The sequence below is a fragment of the Schistocerca nitens genome, chromosome 7 (genome assembly GCF_023898315.1).
Source record: "Schistocerca nitens isolate TAMUIC-IGC-003100 chromosome 7, iqSchNite1.1, whole genome shotgun sequence".
In the NCBI taxonomy this organism is placed as follows: Eukaryota; Metazoa; Arthropoda; class Insecta; order Orthoptera; family Acrididae; genus Schistocerca; species Schistocerca nitens.
In genome coordinates, this window is record NC_064620.1 from 97,163,442 (window position 1) to 97,184,641 (window position 21,200).

A 21,200-nucleotide genomic window follows, 5' to 3' on the forward strand; every position below is an offset into this window, starting at 1 on the left:
AGCTGGGATCCCACCCCTTTCTGTTCGGCGGTCCCAGCTTCTGGTGTCTTATGCCCTCACTATCCGTTCTTCTCCCTCTCATCCTTCCTATTCTATCCTGTTCCCAGACCATGGACGTCGCCCACCCGACTCCCGCCCTCGGGCGGGTTTACCGGTTGGGCTGCGCCTTGCGTCTCTTTACCGTGATTTTCAACTTCCTTCTTTGTCCTGTCTTCCTCGCTCCCTCCCCTCCACCCCTCCTTGGTTAGTTCCTCGGCCTCGAATTCGGATGGATCTCCGCCGCGGTCCGAAAGATTCCATCCCCCCGGTGGTGTTTCGTTCCTTTTTCCGCAAAATTTTATGGGAGTTTCGGGATGCTGTTGTTTTTTACACTGATGGCTCTAAATCTGCTGATCATGTTGGGTATGCCTTCACGTCCTCTGTTGGAACGGAAAATCATCTGCTGCCACCTACATGTGGGGTGTTTACTGCGGAATTGATGGCAATTTCCCGGGCCCTTACCTTTATTAAACAATCCCAACACAACCGCGTTTTGTTATGTACGGACTCGATGAGTGGCCTTCTTGCTATTGACCGGTGTTTTTCGCGCCATCCCTTGGTCTCTGCCATCCATGACCATCTCGCTGATATTCACCGTGCTGCTTGTTCCATTGACTTCCTATGGGTCCCTGGCCATGTGGGTATCCCGGGAAATGAGCTCGCTGATCGTTTGGCTGGGGGAGCAGTTACTTACCCCCCGTTTCCTGTAACCCCTCCTGCAGCGGATTTACGGCTTCACATCAAATCCCACTTCGCGCAGTCATGGGCCAATTCTTGGGAGGCTACTCCACTGTCTAATAAACTTCGTGCAATTAAGGTGACACCAGGCCCATGGCGTTCTTCCTTTCGCCTCTCCCGAAAGGACTCGACCACACTGTGTCGTCTCCGCATTGGTCATACCAGGCTGACCCATGGTTTTCTTTTGCGTGATGAGCCACCCCCGCTATGTGGTTGTGGAGCCTTCCAGTCAGTGGCCCACATTTTGGTTGAATGCCCCCTTCTTTTGGCTCTGCGTACTAAGTACAGACTCCCCCACACTTTACCTTTGATGTTGGCTGACGATTCCCGGATGGTCTCTCTGGTTCTCGGTTTCCTCCGGGAGAGTGGTTTTTATTCTCAGTTTTAAGGTTTTTAATCTCTCTGGTGTTGGGGCAGGGCGGTGAGTGTTTGGGTGTCTCCCACTGTAGGCAGTGTTTAGAGATTCCCGATTCACCTCCCTGACCGGAATCCTCTTTTCTTTCCCTTTTACTCTTTTTACCCTTTTTTAAGGCTTGGTTAGTCTTTTTATTCCCATACGTATTTTCTGCATTATAGCAGTTGTACCTTTTAAGTCACAGGTGGTCTTGCCTATGCTGCTTCAGCATAGTGTTGGGTTCGTTCTCTTGCCGACTTCCCTCATTTGTTTTTACCAATGACAACGTGACTGCCCTTTACGTTTTTTCCCTTTTTCCGTTTTATTGTTCTGACTTTTCTGAGATGTCCCGTTAGCAGAATGGAGTATATTTGAAACAAGGGACTGATGACCTCGCTGTTTGGTCCCTTAAACCTCAAACAACCAACCAACCAACCAATTTTCTCCGGAAACGCCAAACAGTCGCAATATTTTTTGATCTGGAGAGAGCATACGATACCTGTTGGAGGACAGGCATCCTCCGCACACTGTTCTCTTGGGGCTTTCGAGGCCGGCTGCCCCTTTTTCTTCGCGAATTTATGGCAGAGCGAACATTTAGGGTGCGGGTGAACACTACTCTCTCCCGTACTTTCTCTCAAGAAAACGGGGTACCCCAGGGCTCCGTGCTGAGTGTTGTACTGTTTGCCATCGCTATAAATCCAATTATGGATTGTCTCCTTCCTGACGTCTCGGGCTCCCTCTTTGTGGACGATTTTGCGATCTACTACAGCTCTCAACGGACCAGCCTTCTTGAACGACGTCTTCAAGGATGTCTCGATCGCCTCCACTCTTGGAGCCTCGACACCGGCTTCCGTTTTTCTCCCAGTAAGACCGTTTGTATTAATTTTTGGCGACGTAAGGAGTTTCTTCCGCCCTCCTTACATCTAGGTCCTGTCAACCTTCCGTTTTCAGACGTCACTAAATTCTTGGGTCTTATGTTTGATAGAAAACTGTGCTGGTCCTCCCACGTTTCCTATCTTTCGGCTCGCTGTCTGCGAACGCTCAACGCCCTCCGTGTCCTGAATGGTACCTCCTGGGGAGCGGACCGAGTGGTCCTTCTCCGCCTCTATCGCGCCTTAGTGCGCTCGAAATTGGACTATGGAAGCATCGTCTACTCCTCTGCTCGGCCGTCTATTCTTCGGCGTCTCGACTCTATCCACCACCGTGGATTACGTTTAGCGTCTGGAGCTTTTTACACTAGCCCTGTGGAAAGCCTTTATGCTGAGACTGCTGAACCTCCGCTGTCCAATCGGCGAGCGGTCCTTCTGAGCCGTTATGCTAGCCATCTGTCTTCCATGCCTGCTAATCCAGCCCACGACCCTTTTTTCGACGCCTCCTTTGATGTAGGGTATGCAGGCCGCTCCTCCTCCCTACTACCCCCGGGAGTCCGCTTCCGTCAACTGCTCCATTCTCTTTCCTTCCGCTTTCCTAAAACCTTCTTGACAACTTGGGGTACAGCACCGCCTTGGCTTCGTCCCCGGATCTGTCTGCTCCGTGATCTTTGTCAATTTCCCAAGGATGGTACGCCTTCACTTGTTTATCGTCGGGCATTTGCTGCTCTATGTGCACAAATGACAGACGCCACCTTTATTTACACCGACGGCTCGAAAACATCGTTGGGTGTAGGGAGTGCCTATATTGTTGGCGACGCCCCAAATCACTTTCGGCTTCCCGACCAGTGTTCTGTTTATACTGCGGAGCTTTTCGCTGTTCTCCAGGCTGTCCACTACATCCGCCGCCATCAGCGGATACAGTACGTAATCTGCTCAGATTCTCTCAGCTCTCTCCTCAGTCTCCAAGCTCTTTACCCTGTGCACCCTCTGGTCCACCGGATTCAGGACTGTCTGCGCTTGCTCCATCTGGGGGGCGTCTCGGTGGCGTTCCTCTGGCTCCCGGGACACGCTGGTATCTGTGGGAATGAGGCGGCTGATATAGCAGCCAAGGCTGCAGTTTCTCTTCCTCGGCCAGCTATTCAGTCTCTTCCCTTCACCGATCTACGGAGCGGTTTATGTCGCAAAGTTGCTCATTTATGGCATGCGCATTGGTCAACACTTCCCCGCAATAAATTGCGGGAAGTGAAAGCCCTTCCTTGCGCTTGGACCTCTTCCTCCCGAACGAGTCGTCGGGAGGAGGTAATTTTAGCTAGACTCCGGATAGGGCACTGTCGTTTTAGCCATCGGCATCTTTTAAGCGGCGATCCTCCCCCACTCTGTCCCCACTGCTCTCAGCTGTGGACGGTAAGACACCTTTTAATTGAATGCCCCTATTTTAATCCGTTACGCTCCCGCCTACAGCTATCGCCTGATCTATCGTCGATTTTAGCAGATGACACGCGCTCAGCCGACCGCGTTCTCCAGTTTATTAGTGACAGTGAAATGACGTCAGTCATTTGAAGTTTTATCGGGGACCATCAACCCCTCTCTGTAGTGGACTTCTAAGCCTTGTTTCTGCTTTTCGTGTCCAATTTTTTGAGTTTTGTTCCCATTTTTGCTGTTTTCCATTTTCAGTTTTTATTCTTTCCTCAGTCGCGGACCGGGCGCTAATGACCATAGCAGTTTTGCGCCCTAAAACCAAAATAAATAAATAAATAAACACTTCATTCTGACTTGGGCGACCACATTAAAAGCGCCGCACCATCTAACCATTGTAACAATGGTCCATTGTTAGTGTACTAACAAGGCATGAATTGTTGCAGCATTGTTCTTCTCTAACCCTTTGAGCACCAGTGGTTTCTGTCTAACCACATTTTTAAAGTACCAGTACCTTCCGTATTTAACCGTCGCTGCTGTTGCAAGGCAGATCCAGTGGTACACTGAATACTTGTAAGATATGATCATATTGTCATTGACAGCGAGAACAAGTGTATCTGAAGCTATTGAACTTAAATTTGAGGTTGTTCTGGGATATACAGGGTGTTTCAAAAAGGACTGAACAACTTTGAAAATTAATATCAATTTATTAACAGTACCTACAGAGGTGATCGTAGTGTCAGTTTGTAATGAAGTACATAGTTTTGTCTGGCGTAATTCGCTAATGTCGAATCCCACCGTAAGGAGCGCTAGCAGCAGTGGCGTTAAAGATGGCTGCCGGCACTGGATCGTAGCGTGCTAGTTGTTTTAGTTTGAAGAATTGAAGTCGGCGACAACAGTTCATCGTAATTTCCGTACAAAGTATGCTAAAGACCCTCCTAGTAGGCCTGTAATTTGAGTGGCATAAATGCTTTGTAGAAACAGGGTGCTTGGTAAGACATGGAAAATCATCAGGTCGTCCAAGCACATTTGACGACGTCCTTGAGGGAGTGAGAAATTTTCTCTAAGACTCTACGAAATAGACCTGGCGTGCAACTCTCGAACTACAAATCCCACATACGATTGTTTGTAATGTGTTGAAAAACCGTTTGCATTTGAAACAGTACAGACTGACGATCGTACAAGCAATAAGACAAAAGTTTCAGAAGAAATTGACTTCTGATTGGCTGTGTGCAGGATAGTCAACGGAAGTCGCATACATCTTTAGTTTAAGGTAAAAAATGTGATGCGTTTCCCTACATAACACTAAACCTAGCTCTATAACTTCTTTCAATAAATTTATATGGATTTTTAAAGTTGTAAAATGCCTTTTGAATTACCCTGTCTTTCTGATAGAAATTTATTAAATTTAAACCTCGTTTTTGCTTGTTATGTAGGATTATAATTTGTTTAGGCATTAGTCAATAGGAGCTTAGAAATGTCGGATTGTCTAGGAAAAATGGAAAACTGTTGGAGTGCTTCCCAAAGTGAAATCAGAACTGTAAACAAACTGTTCAGTTTTTGCCAGTTTCTTCTTGCGTTCGTTGCTTACTATAGGGGTAAGTCAATTTTGCGAAAATTAAGATTTTTTTAATATGGTTGGACTCAATCAGAAAACAAGCTATCCAACAAGACTCCACTTGAGGGCTGCAGTATGTTTCCGCTCCTCTGTGTGTGCTGCGCTATTGTGAAGGAGTATTTCGGTCTTTACCAGGACTGCGGACATGTAACAAACCTCAATTTTTCGAGTTGTCACCACCATTCACAAATGATCCACCGTCGGCACCGAAACTTTATTCGGCCGACCGTATTCTTCTGCACCTTTTTTCGCGAAAGTTGTGTTAACTGGTTGTCAATAACGCTGTGACCTGGAAGAGAAGTGTCGCAACCCACACACTGTGGTTCAGTGGTAAGACATTGGATTCGCGTTTGGAAATTCAGCGGTTCATATTTTTGCCATGGCGTGTACATTTACATTTTCTGTAAGTTACATAAATTGCGTAAAGGAATTATACGTTCCAGTCATCTGAAAAAGCCCACTGTTCACATTTCTCATCTTTCAACAGTCTAAACTTGGGTCAGTCTTTAATGACCTGATCTACAGTACTTTATATCTTAAACTTATTTCCTAGCGCTAAGTCTACCTTTGATTACCAGCAGGTTTTGGAATGATCGAAGGCAATCCTGTGTTATGTGTGGCTTGCTGACTTTTGTCTTAGAGTAGGCCATTTTTCTATGTGAAAAATATGGTTCGAATTGTTAAGAGTGTTTATAACGTCCAAATAACATTTACAGTTCATGTTATCAATTTATGCAATTAAAGCTTAGAAATTACTAAATATTAAGGATTCGTCACGTGATGGAAAAAGCTCTATTACTTGAATAATTGAAATAAACAGCTACGTTAAAATTCAATGTGGTTTATTTAAAACATGCTACCAGTTTCGTCGCCAAGAAGTGTAATCTGCCATCAACGTACGAACCGCAACGTAATCATTGAAGTACTAAATGTTCATATCCGGCTGCTATCTCATTACGCTCGATGGATTACCAGAGACACTGTTATTGGCTGAAGCTCCGCTGACCTCACAGACGAGGAATGAGACATTTCGTGAATGATACGTGAGGCAGGACAAATTACCATGGTGAGGCTTCCCTGCTGTACCGGTACTTAAATTCGCACGGACAGCGTAATAAAAAAAGCTACAGTACGTTTGCTCTCATAAGTATGAATTTTCCAGTCACGTGATTACACTGCTTACCATGCGAGCAACTCGGGTAGCTGTTACTGATTTCGCAGTGTCATACACTTGCTCAGTTGCGTTCCGGCTGGCGGTAATACGTAAACTTCTCCATTTTTATGTGATGTAGCTTCGAGACCGATACTCTCAGGGTAAAAGCATGCGTGACAGAACAGGTGCAATCCGTAGCCTCAACTCTCTGGAATGCGAGTGACTTACTCTTACTCCACGTCATACGCGCTTCACGTAACCTGATGCCGAAGTTACTAAGGGCTCTTTCTAGAATTGTCGTGGTTGCATATGTTTCGCAGAAGAAATTTACATATTTGGAAACGTGAGGTGGTTTAGGAGACTTCCACTGTTCGGTGCAGTGGTTTAGTGAAGCTTAAGGGAAGTGTGAAAATTCAGAACCGATCCGCTTCCTTGTAAAAAGATGGAAATACGTAAGAGAATGAAAAAATGCCCTAGAAACTGAATCAGACAAGTGTCCGAAATGTAAAGAAAATTTAGTAGGATGAACATTGTAACTGAATCAAATAAGAAAAACGTAGCGTTTTGCGTTGTACAGTTGAAAATTACTAATCGTTGAAGAATTTTTACATTGACAACGAACTTGTTACTGGACTAGTATTTGAAGACATGACACTACTGGAATTCAAATTGTCGAGATTTTCGCGGCCACGTGTTGACATATTTGGCTGTCGACTTAAGTCTCGGTATTGTCGGCGGATGTTGTATTTTGCTAACGGTTTGCCAGCACAGTGGCTATCATTGTCAAAGATTCAGCCGCCATCACCAGTGAAGGGTCGACCTTCGATAATGCCATAACTCGTGTGGGCAAAACGTCACAATAATTACACAAACATTGGCTGGAGACTGATACGAAAGGCACAGGACGTATGTCATGGGGCTTAGCCAAATTCGGCGCTCAGTCAATATACAGCTATTACTCGTTTGGATACGAGACCTCCGACAACTAGAGTAAAATAAACTCGGTTCTTGGAACGATTATTAAATAAAGCTGCAATGTAATTATGTCGAGGCGTAGATTCACCTAAATTCGGCTCCGTTCGGAAGCAAGCAGTGGCATACACTGTAATGTGGCGTGAAAACCAACTTCAAGGCTTTTTCTCCGCTTTTAAAGTCTACGAAACGTACTACGTTACAATAATTAAATGAAACAGAACTTGCAGGAAACACAGAAATCCTCTTGCGGTTTTTTTCTCAGAGACCAGAGTACTGGCGATTGTTGGTCAACGGCCATGTTCTTGAACGCTAACATCTTAAAATCCTCATTCTTACTAATTGGCATCAACACCCATATTCTGCAAACCATGGCAGAATGGACGTCCCATTGTAACCGTTATCGATGTTCATTCACGTACTGAGCAAGGGAAGAATGATTGCGTAAAAGCCTCTGAATGTTGGAATTAATCTCTTCTTGCTTCGCGACTCGTATGCGAGATGTTGGAGGCTGCGGTATATTCATCATTTAGTTGGTTCTAGAAACTAAGTAGGCATCCACGAGATAGTCTACCTTCAAGCGTCCGCCAGTTAAGTTCTTTCATCGTCTCTGTGACACTCTCCCACGTGTCAAACCTGTGATCATTGGTGCTGTCCTATTCGGTGTCCCACTCTTAAACAATATTCTTAAGATGGGTCGCACAAGTGTTATGTACGCAATCTGTTTTGTAGACTGCGTTTCCCTACTATTCCACCGATGAATGTCATCTGCTTTACCTGCGATTTAGCCTATATGATCGTTTTTTTTTTTCGTTTTATGAAATTTACAATTTTACATTTCCGAAGATTTAAAAAAAGCAATTTGCCAGTTTTTTGCTCCAATCTGAAATCTTTCCAGTGTCACTTATTTGTACATTAATTTCTCTGACATTGCTTCATTATAGCTAACTGAATCTGCGAAAAGTCTGAGGTTACTATTTTATGCAAGGGCGACTAATATAATACCCGCTGTTACTTCTGTAGCTGTCGATTTTGCGTCCAAGATAACACTGAATGTAGTAGCATGTCAACTGAGAAAACGGTGGTTGGGTTTCTCGCATTAAGATGTTTGCGGAATCCCTCTTGGCTAGTAGGGATGACGTCATTTTGTTGCACCTCATTACCTTTGAGCTCACGTTCAAAGATTCTACAGCAAATGAACAAAATTGTGTAACTTCTGCGCCTCCTTCCAACTGAAGTGCACAGTTTTTCGTGTCACAGAACGACCCTGAGCTTGAGTATTTCTCACGGGGTTTAGTTAGTGCTAAGTCCGTGTTAAAACTAGGCCGCCCTAGCTCACTCACTCAGATGGCACCGGACGCGTATTATCTGGCGGGAACTTCCTCGGCTGATGACGCTTCCTCGCTGATACGTCTTGCGGCGGTGGCCAGTCAGAAGCACCACCACCGTCGAATGAGATCACCGCGAGGTTCTTCCTGCTTTCTTCCACAGTTCACTGAGCTATGAGGCAAGGGCTTTCCTGCCTCATGTTCCTTCATAGCTTATAAGTAGCGGCGACTTATCTGACAACCGTAGAAAATCGCCAATTCTCAGGTAGATTTCCTCGAAAAATTGAATTTTGAGAGATTCAGGAAAGTCTGAGACTGTAGATACTTTCATTGACAGAAAAAATCAGATTCGTATTGAGGTCCCCTTACCTACCGATAAACATGGGACCCTCATCTGTTAAGACCCCTTTTTCTCAGGAACGAGTGCAGGAATAGTCCAAATTTCTCATTCTGTCATCCATGCCGTCAAGATACAGCTGTTTGTCACATTTTGAAGTTCGCAACCCGGATCAAAACCTATATAAACTATCTGGAAAAATAATTTCTTGATCCTCAGATCTCCAGTCCTACTAGCACGTGGCTGGTTTCTGTTACAATCAATCTGTCGTGGTGTCGGGCAAGGAAAGGTGAAGGCCACTGAATTACTGTAATGTTTGTTGCTCTATCACGGTTACCTTCATCACGGTCCGTTTCTTATTTCATTAAGAGTGCGACAGTGTGTGAAGTGCGGGTGAGAAAGTTCATGTAGCCCTGACTTCGTTATTCACTCAAACGTAAATCTAGTGTCCACCAGAAAATGTACACACACTTTAAACAACGAAAAGTATTACTTATGTTTATTTTAAATTTAATAATTGATAACAAATGTTGTACAGCCTTCAGATTAGCACATGGTTGCTTTAAATGTTTAAAATGATTATCGTTGGCGGCTATACAGGGTGTTACAAAAAGGTACGGCCAAACTTTCAGGAAACATTCCTCACACAAAGAAAGAAAATGTTATGTGGGCATGTGTCCGGAAACGCTTACTTTCCATGTTAGAGCTCATTTTATTACTTCTCTTCAAATCACATTAATCACGGAATGGAAACACAGCAACAGAACGTACCAGCGTGACTTCAAAAACTTTGTTACAGGAAATGTTCAAAATGCCCTCCGTCAGCGAGGATACATGCACCCACCCTCCGTCGCATGGAATCCCTGATGCGCTGATGCAGCCCTGGAGAATAGCGTATTGTATCACAGTCGTCCACAATGCGTGCACGAAGAGTCTCTACATTTGGTACCCCGGTTGCGTTGACAAGAGCATTCAAATGCCCACATAAATGAAAGTCAAGAGGGTTGAGGTCAGGAGAGCGTGGAGGCCATGGAATTGGTCCGCCTCTACCAATCCATCGGTTACCGAATGTGTTGTTGAGAAGCGTACGAACACTTCGACTGAAATGTGCAGGAACTCCATCGTTCATGAACATGTTGTGTCGTACTTGTAAAGGCACATGTTCTAGCAGCACAGGTAGAGTATCCCGTATGAAATCATGATAACGTGCTCCATTGAGCGTAGGTGGAAGAACATGGGGCCCAATCAAGACATCACCAACAATGCCTGCCCAAACGTTCACAGAAAATCTGTTGATGACGTGATTGCACAATTGCGTGCGGATTCTCGTCAGCCCACACATTTTGATAGTGAAAATTTACAATTTGATCACGTTAGAATGAAGCCTCATCCGTAAAGAGAACATTTGCACTGAAATGAGGATTGACACATTGTTGGATGAACCATTCGCAGAAGTGTACCCGTGGAGGCCAATCAGCTGCTGATAGTGCCTGCACACGTTGTACATGGTACGGAAACAAATGGTTCTCCCGTAGCAGTCTCCATACAGTGACGTGGTCAACGTTACCTTGTACAGCAGAAACTTCTCTGACGCTGACATTAGGGTTATTGTCAACTGCACAAAGAATTGCCTCGTCCATTGCAGGTGCCCTCGTCGTTCTAGGTCTTCCCCAGTCGCGAGTCATAGGCTGGAATGTTCCATGCTCCCTAAGACGCCGATCAATTGCTTCGAGCGTCTTCCTGTCGGGACACCTTCGTTCTGGAAATCTGTCTCGATACAAACGTACCGTGCCACGGCTATTGCCCCGTGCTAATCCATACATCAAATGGGCATCTGCCAACTCCGCATTCGTAAACATTGCACTGACTGCAAAACCACGTTCGTGATGAACACTTACCTGTTGATGCTACATACTGATGTGCTTGATGCTAGTACTGTAGGGCAATGAGTCGCATGTCAACACAAGCACCGAAGTGAACATTACCTTCCTTCAATTGGGCCAACTGGCGGTGAATCGAGGAAGTACAGTACATACTGACGAAACTAAAATGAGCTCTAACATGGAAATTAAGCGTTTCCGGACACATGTCCACATAACATCTTTTCTTTGTGTTTGAGGAATGTTTCCTGAAAGTTTGGCCGTATCTTTTTGCAACACCCTGTATACATAACAGAACGACGAGCGGTCGCCGCCACTACGTTAGTGTTATAGGGAGATCGCTGCGCATGACGCTGTAATCTCCTGGCGAAGTTCCTCCAGCGTGCTTGGCTTACGTCGGTAGACGTTACCTTTCACAGTTCCCCACAAGTACGTCCATAGGTGTTAGATCTGGCGACTGTGGAGGGGACTCAATAGACCCTCTTCGTCCAATCCAGTACCCCGGAAAATTGTCATGGAGGAAAGCTCGTATGGCTAGGTGGTAGTGTGGTGGCGCCCCGTCCTGTTGGTAGAAGACCTCATCAGCTCAATAAAGCGCACGTATACGTGGCAAAATTGATGTGCGTAACATTTCCAGGTACACTTCACCAGTGACACTAGCATCAAAGAAAAATGGCCATATTAAGCGTCTAGATGATAGTAGACACCACACATGAACCCCTGGTAGTATGACCGCTTTATCCACATAAACATGCGGACTTTCCGGTGCCCAGTACACTGTTATGCCGAGTCACGATTCCATAAAGCTTAAATTGTGCATCGCCACTTCACTACCTCCGTCACAAATTTATCAGTTACCGTTTGCTGATACCATTCGCAAAATTACATTGGGCGATCAGGATCGTTTTCATTAATAACGTGCAGTAGTAGTGAAACGTAAACTTTCCACTTTGCAGCTTTCAGAATTCTTCGTACAATTGTACTGCCAACCTCACTTCACGTCCACATTGTGTAGCAGACTTCTGTGGAGGATTAACAAACTTTTCCAACACGAGAGCCGACGAAGCAGGACTTGTAGCTAGCTGTACGCTGTCTTCCTGATCTTCCTTTGTGAAGATCACAAATCGATCCATGCAATTCAGACTTGTCAATGATCCGTTTGTTAAGCGAGTTGGCGGTTCCGTTTCAAACTCCCCGGCTCCAATGACGTTGCACTTCAACGGCATTATCAAACTTGAAAAATCACTTCACAATACATATTCGTTGCTCGAATGTCAAACATGCTCGAGCCATCTTGTTTTCTCAATAGCGAGATGAAAGTAATAACATATGTTGAGCCAAAGAACATAAAACACTCGTAAGTCAAATCGAACGACAATATCGGTATCTCGATTGAGCCTGATAAAAATTGTATACATTTTTCTGGCGGACTCTGTATAAAACAGGTAGTTACCAAAAATCTCTAAGTTCTTCACCGATTTACTTGAAATTTTTACAACATTAATGAAGTGAGACAGGTGTAGACTATTTTTAACCAATACTGCACAGGTTGTATGTTGTAACCACCTGCGAGAAAGAAAATGCTATTCTGCGAAAATGTGCAGTTTAGTTTTTTCTTGCTGTCAGTTTTTAACTAAGAGCAGGGCATGTAACCTTTACATAAATTCTCAAATTTCCGAACAATATTTGTATACACAAGTGTACTTTCTTCCTCGCCATCTGTTTTACAGAAGACAGATTGTTTCATGACTTACAGGTTTATAGTTAAAATACTGTGGACATTGAATCGTTTGAAACTTCGTTAGGCTCGGGGGAGGGGGGGGGGGGGGACGGAAGCGGGAGAAGGTTGTGAGTAGGATATTTTTCCAATTCCTACTCATTAGCAATTGCGTAGCATTGTAGAGTTGACTAGAAAAATATAAGTCCATACTTGAACACGCATGTTTCGAAGATCAGTCTCGCATATTCATGCTTAGGTAGCCTACTTTCTTTGCCTGGCGACGAGTAAAGATAGATTTGATTTGTGTACTTCGTTGCTATCAGTCTATGGATACCACTTTCCAGTGACCACAGTTCGAAGTGTTTCCTGTGATTTTTTTTCGTACATAGTTACTGCGTAAGGGCATGGCACGATAGTGTCAAACGATATTAACGAAGGAATTTTCAAGTGTGCCGTTAGGTAAGACTGACTGTTGGTAAAACTGTAGTTTATTCTAACTGGAAATAATGGTCAGTAAGTGATCGTAGCTACTGCAGTGTAACTTGCCGTCGTGAAAATGAGAGAAATACGTGGTCTCACATAATAAAAATTGGTTCAGGGAAATTTCGGTAAGTGAAATAACCTGGAACTCTTCTGTTAAAACAGCCTCCACTTTAATAGTCTTACAGAAGAGCTTCATTCTCAACCATACTATGTCCTAATGCGGCGTTGGTGCCACTGTCAGTTACATTAACGATGTTGCTGCGTCTCGTACATACGTTCTACGTCATCTAAATGTGTAAAAGGTGATTCCCGTGCGCAGAGTGTAATTTTTCAATATGTTGACAACTTTACATATATAGATGGTCATACATAAGTAGCAATGCCATCTCGAGTAAATAGTGAGGCGACAGTGAGGCCGTGGTTTGGCGTATTCTGGTGTATAGGCGTCACGTACAATTAAACGGCTGTAAAGTGCCCTTCCGTCCCTCCTTCCTCTTTGAAGCTAAAAACGCCGCATAAAAATGTGTTATGACATTGCTAGACTGTTTTTGCGTGTCCCGAACTGAGATATGCAGTTTAAATATTATGTTACTGTCAGTCCTAAGGTGGTTCTTTGTGCGTTCAGTAGGAAGCCTAGTTTTCCAAGAGACTGTCTTTCGTAACCTTAAGAAAAGCGTTGCTCTCGTTGGGCCACTGTACTGGATTGCAGATTAGTCTCGAAATTTGCATGCTAATCTGATGACAGATGGGTGATGTGAAGAGGAATGAGTCACGTAATTTGTCTTCCAAATGTCGTTTAGAGTGACGTGTTTCCTCGTCCAATAATCTAAACGTTTCGTTTCACTTGTGTGTTAGGTTCAGGGTTCTGACATAAGTACGCGAAATCAAAACCAGTTGGTTCGACAGACGAAACGTGAATAACCTTTCACTAAACTCTGAGGGAGTATAATTTATGCAAGCACCAGGAAAAAGTGTGTACATCTGATGGAAATGGATTAGACTTCCATCTTGACTGATAGTGGGAAACTGTGATTTGCTAGCGGGTGGAATTGCTTTTAAAATGTAAGATTTTACTGTAACAGTTGTCTACTAATTATCTACATATAAATCATCACTCTGCTGCTGACAGTAAAGTGCCTAGCAGAGGGTTCAATGAACACCTTCAAGCTCGCTCTCTACCGTTACACACTCGAACGGCGCGCGGGAAAAATGAGCGCTTAAATTTTTCTGTGCGAGCCCTGATTTCTCTTATTTTTATCGTGATCATTTCTCCCAATGTAGGTGGGTGCCAACAGAATGTTTCCGCAATCGGAGAAGAAAACTGGTGATTGAAATTTCATGATATGATCCCACCACAACGAAAAACGCCTTTGATTGCCACTCCAACTCTGCGGCACTATCTGGCCTATTTCGCGATAATAAAAACGAGCTGCCTTTCTTTGAACTTTTTCGATGTCGTCCGTCAGTTCCACCTGATACGGATCCCACACCGCACAGCAATACTCTAGAATAGGGCGGACAAGCGTGGTGTAAGACGTCTTTAGTAGACTTGCTGCACCTTCTAAGTGTTCCGCCAACGAATCGCAGTCTTTGATTTGCTCTACCTACAACATTATCTATGTGATCGTTCCAATTTAGGTTATTTGTAATTGTAATCCCTAAGTATTTAGTCGAATTTACAGCCTTCAGATGTGACTTATCGCGTAATCTAAATTTAGCTGATTTCTTTTAGTACTCATGTGAATAACTTCACTCTTTTATTCAGGGCCAATTGCCACTTTCCGCACCATACATACATCTTATCTGCAAAAATCTAAGACGGCTACTCAGATTTTCCTATTTCGTTAGTATAGATCCGGAACAATATAGGGTCTATAACACTTCGTTGGGGAATGCTGGCTATTACTTCTGTATTGCTCGATGACTTTCCGTCTATTATTACGAACTGTGACCTTTCTGACAGGAAATCACGTATCCAGTCGCACAACTGAGGCAATATTCAATAGGCACGCAGTCGGCTAGAAGACGCTTGTGAGGAAATGTGTATCAGAGATGTAGAACCTTCGTAAAGAAGTTAGCAACACCAGTGCTTCAAAAAGTACCCAAAGTACGAAAAACATGCCCCAATAAAAGAAATATGCCCTAAGAACCTGCCAAAAACACTGAATAACCCACATGACTGTCATACGATCCTTAAACAGAACATAAGAATGACAGTAGGGCGCATAGAGGGATGTGTGTGAACTTATTTATCGCTCTCCATCCATGATTGAACGCTGTAATGATCTCGCCATCGACTGGACTTCAAACCGTAATTTTCCCTCCTCCAGTGAAGCTTTAACAATTTGTAATGAAATGGTAAATACCTTCTGCCAACAAATAGTGATTTTTATATGGTATACTGCATTTTAATGGGAGTGCCTTTAAAAATCAATTCGTAAACTTGTGATGGGCGAGGGGGGGAAGTGTTGATATACATAACTGCCTTTTTTGGTTAGTTACTAAACTTTAACACACCCCCCCCCCCCCCCCCCCCCCCTCTGAGCAATTATCACCCGCGGAATGTTGTGGCCCAGGAGCCACAATTAGTATCAGTCACTCAGCGTCTTGCACGTTGTGCGCTCAACTTCTTCCGTCAGAATATATTTAGAGCATGTTTTTTGCTCGCGTATCATGTCGTTTCTGGAAAATCTGCTCTGTAGGAATCAACATGGATTTCGGAAACAGCGATCGTGTGAGACCCAACTCGCTTTATTTGTTCATGAGACTCAGAAAATATTAGATACAGGCTCCCAGGCAGATGCTATTTTCCTTGACTTCCGCAAGGCGTTAGATACAGTTCTGCACTGTCGCCCGATAAACAAAGTAAGAGCCTACGGAATATCAGACCAGCTGTGTGGCTGGATTGAAGAGTTTTTAGCAAACAGAACACAGCATGTTGTTATCAATGGAGAGACGTCTACAGATGTTAAAGTAACCTCTGGCGTGCCACAGGGGAGTGTTATGGGACCATTGCTTTTCACAATATATATATAAATGACCCAGTAGATAGTGTCGGAAGTTCCATGCGGCTTTTCGCGGATGATGCTGTAGTATACAGAGAAGTTGCAGCATTAGAAAATTGTAGCAAAATGCAGGAAGATCTGCATCGGATGGGCACTTGGTGCAGGGAGAGGCAACTGACCCTTAACATAGACAAATGTAACGTATTGCGAATACATAGAAAGAAGGATCCTTTATTGTATGATTATATGATAGCGGAACAAACACTGGCAGCAGTTACTTCTGTAAAATATCTGGGAGTATGCGTGCGAACGATTTGAAGTGGAATGATCATACAAAATTAATTGTTGGTAAGGCGGGTACCAGGTTGAGATTCATTGGGAGAGTCCTTGGAAAATGTAGTCCAGCAACAAATGTGGTTTACAAAACACTCGTTCGACATATACTTGAGTATTGCTCATCAGTGTGGGATCCGTACCAGATCGGGTTGACGGAGGAGATAGAGAAGATCCAAAGAAGAGCGGCGCGTTTCGTCGCAGGGTTATTTGGGAAGCGTGATAGCGTTACGGAGATGTTTAGCAAACTCGAGTGGCAGACTCTGCAAGAGAGGCGCTCTTCATCGCGGTGTAGCTTGCTGTCCAGGTTTCGAGAGGGTGCGTTTCTGGATGAGGTATCGAATATATTGCTTTCCCTACTTATACCTCCCGATGAGATCACGAATGTAAAATTAGAGATATTCGAGCGCGCACAGAGGCTTTCCGGCAGTCGTTCTTCCCGTGAACAATACGCGACTGGAACAGAAAAGGGAGGTAATGACAGTGGCACGTAAAGTGCCCTCCGCCACACACGGTTGTGTGGCTTGCTTAGTATAAATGTAGATGTAGCAACTCTGATTTAGCCTTCGTCCAGAAGAGTGCCATTGTGCGTTAATCTTGACGTGCCTTTCATAATGTATCAGGTCGTGGAAATTGTAGAACGTTTCTTGGGCTTCTCTTGGAAAGCGGCAGTTTCGACGTCTTTCTGGGGCCTAATCGGACACGCTTGTTGGTGTTGCCTCAGGACGCGGTGGCAGCGACGAAACGGCGTGCATCAGCTGTTGTGCAGAGAGCGCAACCTGCCCTGAGTCACTGCCAGCCAGCCAGCCAGCGGCCGCCGTGAGTCAGGTCGCAGGAGCACGTGACTCACCCAGCAGTCCAGCGCCTGTCTGCTGTATCGTCCTACACACGGCTCCTCACTTACCACTGGCTGAATGGCCGACCGAGACCGGGAACCGCTGTCTATTCCCAGCTCGTACGCAAGCCTTTACGGATGTGCTCGTTTACAAATTGCCTAATTGTATCGATTTGTGCCCCTAGACTTAATGAAATTATACGAAGTTTGCCATGCTGCTGTATGCAACACGACCATCGCGTAAATTTTTCAGTTGTCTATTAAATTTGATCCCGACTGGACTGCATGATGTTCAAGGGGAATTTTCGTAGTTTTTCTTTTGCATTCGCATTTCTTTGCACCCGCATTACATCATTCTGGCTCAGTAAGCGCCTGTCTGTTCGTCAGACGTAGTTGTTTCAGCCTTCTTGGGTTTCCTGCTGGACCAACTGTCCAACCGTAATGTTCTGCCTTTTCTTTTGTCTGTCTCCTATATCAAGCTGTCGTTCGTCCTTCCTTTAGGCCTTCTTTCACTGTGCCGATCTAACATTTTTCAGTTTCAGCTTCACAGTGTGTTTCCACAGCAGGTCTTTGCAACGTACCTTTAAAAGAAATAAAGACGCTAGTGCGTTCAGTTCTGAAATACAGAGTTACTGGAAGAATCCCTCAGTAGTAATTCTTCCAGTAATTCTTCCAGTAATTCTTCCAGTAATTCTTCCAGTAATTCTTCCAGTAATTCTTCCAGTAATTCTTCCAGTAATTCTTCCAGTAATTCTTCCAGTAATTCTTCCAGTAATTCTTCCAGTAATTCTTCCAGTAATTCTTCCAGTAATTCTTCCAGTAATTCTTCCAGTAATTCTTCCAGTAATTCTTCCAGTAATTCTTCCAGTAATTCTTCCAGTAATTCTTCCAGTAATTCTTCCGTTTTCCTGTGACGTCTATTTGACATGGGATATGACTGCCAGCATTCTAAGACAAATTGTCAGGTGTTCGTACAGTTTCACTGGATAATTTCTATATCGTTCAGCTTGAAAGGAGTATAGGATGCTTGTAGCTAACTTTTTGTACCATACGTTCTGTGATGGTTAATAATCGAAACCGGCAGATGGCTAATGGGACACAGCTGATGGTTAAAAGCCATTTTGTTGCGTTTCCTAAAATACTTATCATTTCCGTGTAGGCCGCAGTAGTAGGCGCTGGACTCCATGGAGATTATGCTTAAGCGATTACGAAACTGTCAGTTATTGGGGGATAGAAATCTGTTTGCGTCGGAAGCCGTGGATCATAAGTTTTACAATATTGTGAAACAAATATATCCTCCAGCCCTAATATCTGCAATTAGTGTATGCCCTAGTAGTCCAAGTGGGTTTTCGGTTCTCGGCGCTCATTTAGTTGTTGAAATAATTGTTTAAGGTGGTGTAATTGCGATAATTCCTTATCCCTCCATTTAAGAATTGCTCGTGGGATCGAGCTCGGGTTAAAAGTGACACTTGTTACAGATAGTACACTTAACACGATAAATCAGATTCGGACTTCCTTTGCAAAGCAGAAGGTACAAAAAAGTGTTTAAAATAGTTTTGTTAAACTAGCATAGACGTGAATGTGCTCTTTACGAACGTAAGTTTACTTTTCTAAGTACGACACGTGAGAAGATAAGTGTTTTAAGCGACGAAGATGCGCGTGACGTGACGGTTCGACGTCTTAGTTTTGCAACAAAATATTGGGTTTTCGTTAAATTGGTCTTAAACATAATTTTCAGTGTTTGTACCGCGATCGGTAAAATTGGAACCCTTATAGTATCATTCTGTCAGCCTGTTAGGACGCTTTTATCTGAGAAACGGTTCGAGCTATGAAGTTGAAATTTGTCAAATACTGAGGTCTGCTGTCCCTTTATAGTGTAAAAAATGTTAAGCGTCTAACAGTCACTTCAAGCAGGAGGTAGGGTCATTTCTACACATTTTCAAACTCGTATCAGAACATACAGATGAGCTGCCTGTACACAATTTTGTATGGAACCCTGAGCAGTTTGGCCGTTTTTCTATATTGTAATTTTGCGTTTCTTTACTTTATCACGATGAGTCGTAAATAAACCAGTGAACTGCTGAGTCCATGTGTGTGATAGTTACGAATGGAAAAAAATTAGCTGATGCAGCAGAAGACATCAGAAGATGCAGTAATTTGTTGTAATATGTATTTTGAAGTTACTAACACGTTGCGCCCAGTTCTGTATGTGTAGCTACAGGGTGTGTCGTGTCGTCGTCTGTGCAGGATGGCGAGGTGATGGTGAACGGGTCGGAGGCCGTGGTGGACGAGGATGGCGACGCTGCGCCCTCGGCGCCCGCCGCAGTCGAAGCCGAACCCGCAGCAGCCGACGGGGACGAGAACTCCGTGTCGGCCGCGGAGCCAGAAGCGAACGTGAACGGCACCGACGCCAAGGAGGCGGCGGCGGACGGCGACGGCAAGGAAGGAGCCGACGCGGCCGCCTCCCTCGCGGAGGACAAACCGAAGGGCAAGAAGGAAAAGGGCAAGAAGGACAAGAAGGAAAAGGAAAAGGGCAAGGACAAGGAGAAGGACAAGAGCAAGCCGGTGGCCAGGAAGTTCTCGCTGAGGAACCTGCTCAGGGGCAAGCAGGACGCCGCAGAGCCGCCCAAGGAGAACTCGGTGAGTACGCCCTTCCGGGAATGTTGAACCTACCACTAACACCCCTCTGCTTTGACCCATGACGCGAACACCTTAGACCAGGGCTTCCCAACGTGTGGTCCGCGGACCCCTTAGGGGTCCGCCGGCTCTTTCTAGGGGGTCCGCGGCAACCCTTCACCAAATCGTGTAAAATAATGAGTAAAATTATTGAATAAAAATGTGAAAATCAAATTCATCACTATTTTTTTCGTGTAAAAAAATGTGTACTTTTACTTCAGGTCGTATTCCCAAGCAGCCATTGCGGTTCGTAAGTGAGGACGCATACACAGTTTAGTGCCGGAGAATGTGGCTTGTCCGATCGTCTGTTTCGCAACAAGACAGGGGTCGTTTGTGCGCCCGATTTTTGACCTTCAAGTTGTTTTCATTTATCTCTAAACCAAAGACTATTGATACTTCGGGGGGGGGGGGGGGGGTCATTGGGAACAGACTAGGGGTCCGTCATGGATTTTAGACTAAAGAAGGGGTCCACCAGCTGAAAAGGTTCGGAAGCCCTGCCTTACACAAAAAACCCCGTATAACTCAATACGCGTGAACTTCTCATGACGTCATCGTCTTTGGTTTCACCAACTCTTGCGCAAGCTATTACTTTAGTCTAATCTACGCCTTGGAATATGCCACAGATCACTCACCGAAACCTATGTTCTAAAATAAATACAGGCTCATAAATTTTTCGGCAATTTGTGCGTGTAAATTTGCAACCTCTAAACGTTTCGGATTTTGGCTTAGATTCATTCTACCATCAACCAGTTTCCAAGCCAGTGCACGCTAATCAGACGCTGTTATAGGAACATTGTATTCTGGACCATGTGCAGCTAGACGCTGTGGTCATGATCAGCCGGAAATAAGTCACTTACCGATAACGAAGAGTTTTGAAACGAAAAGTTCGTACGTAGAGTTCACTGCCTTGATATCAATGGCAAATACATTCCCATAATGTAATTTTTCAGGTTACACGCGCACGCGCAGCTGCGCTTGGTCTTAACTTTATTCACAAAAAGTATGGTAAGCACTGAATGGAAGTACAAAGAATATGAATGACGGGATAAATATAAAACAAAGTACAGCTAAACTGTGTGTGTGTGTGTGTGTGTGTGTGTGTGTGTGTGTGTGTGTGTGTGTGTGTGTGTTTTTAGTAGTAGTAGTAGTTGTTGTTGTTGTTGTTGTTGTTGTTGTTCTGAGATATGACAACTTTTCGATCATAAATTTTTCCGTTCCTGTAACTAAATTTCCGCCAGCACGACTAAAACGTCGTTTGGTCAAGAAAATGTTGCTGTAACTCCTCCATCGGATGACCCTGCAGTCGCTCGACGAGAAATTAGTCAGTGGTATCAGAAAATCCAAAAATGCTACTTGCTGCATACTTACTCCCATATAAATCACCAATTTAAATCAGTTGCA

The 21,200-nt window shown here is 44.4% G+C and overlaps 1 protein-coding gene and 1 long non-coding RNA gene across 5 annotated transcripts in view; one reads left to right on the forward strand and one right to left on the reverse strand.

The window, feature by feature from the left end:
* The window catches only part of LOC126195224 (myristoylated alanine-rich C-kinase substrate), a 495,457-nt gene that overhangs the window by 351,221 nt on the left and 123,036 nt on the right, over positions 1-21,200 (forward strand). For all 3 annotated transcript variants that reach the window (XM_049933748.1, XM_049933749.1, XM_049933750.1), the window contains one exon: positions 19,371-19,763. In XM_049933748.1, the coding sequence (XP_049789705.1) occupies positions 19,371-19,763 (393 nt within the window). The remainder of the gene's footprint in view (positions 1-19,370; positions 19,764-21,200) is intronic.
* The window catches only part of LOC126195227 (uncharacterized), a 386,656-nt gene that overhangs the window by 319,606 nt on the left and 45,850 nt on the right, over positions 1-21,200 (reverse strand). The gene's annotated exons all lie outside the window — the stretch shown is intronic.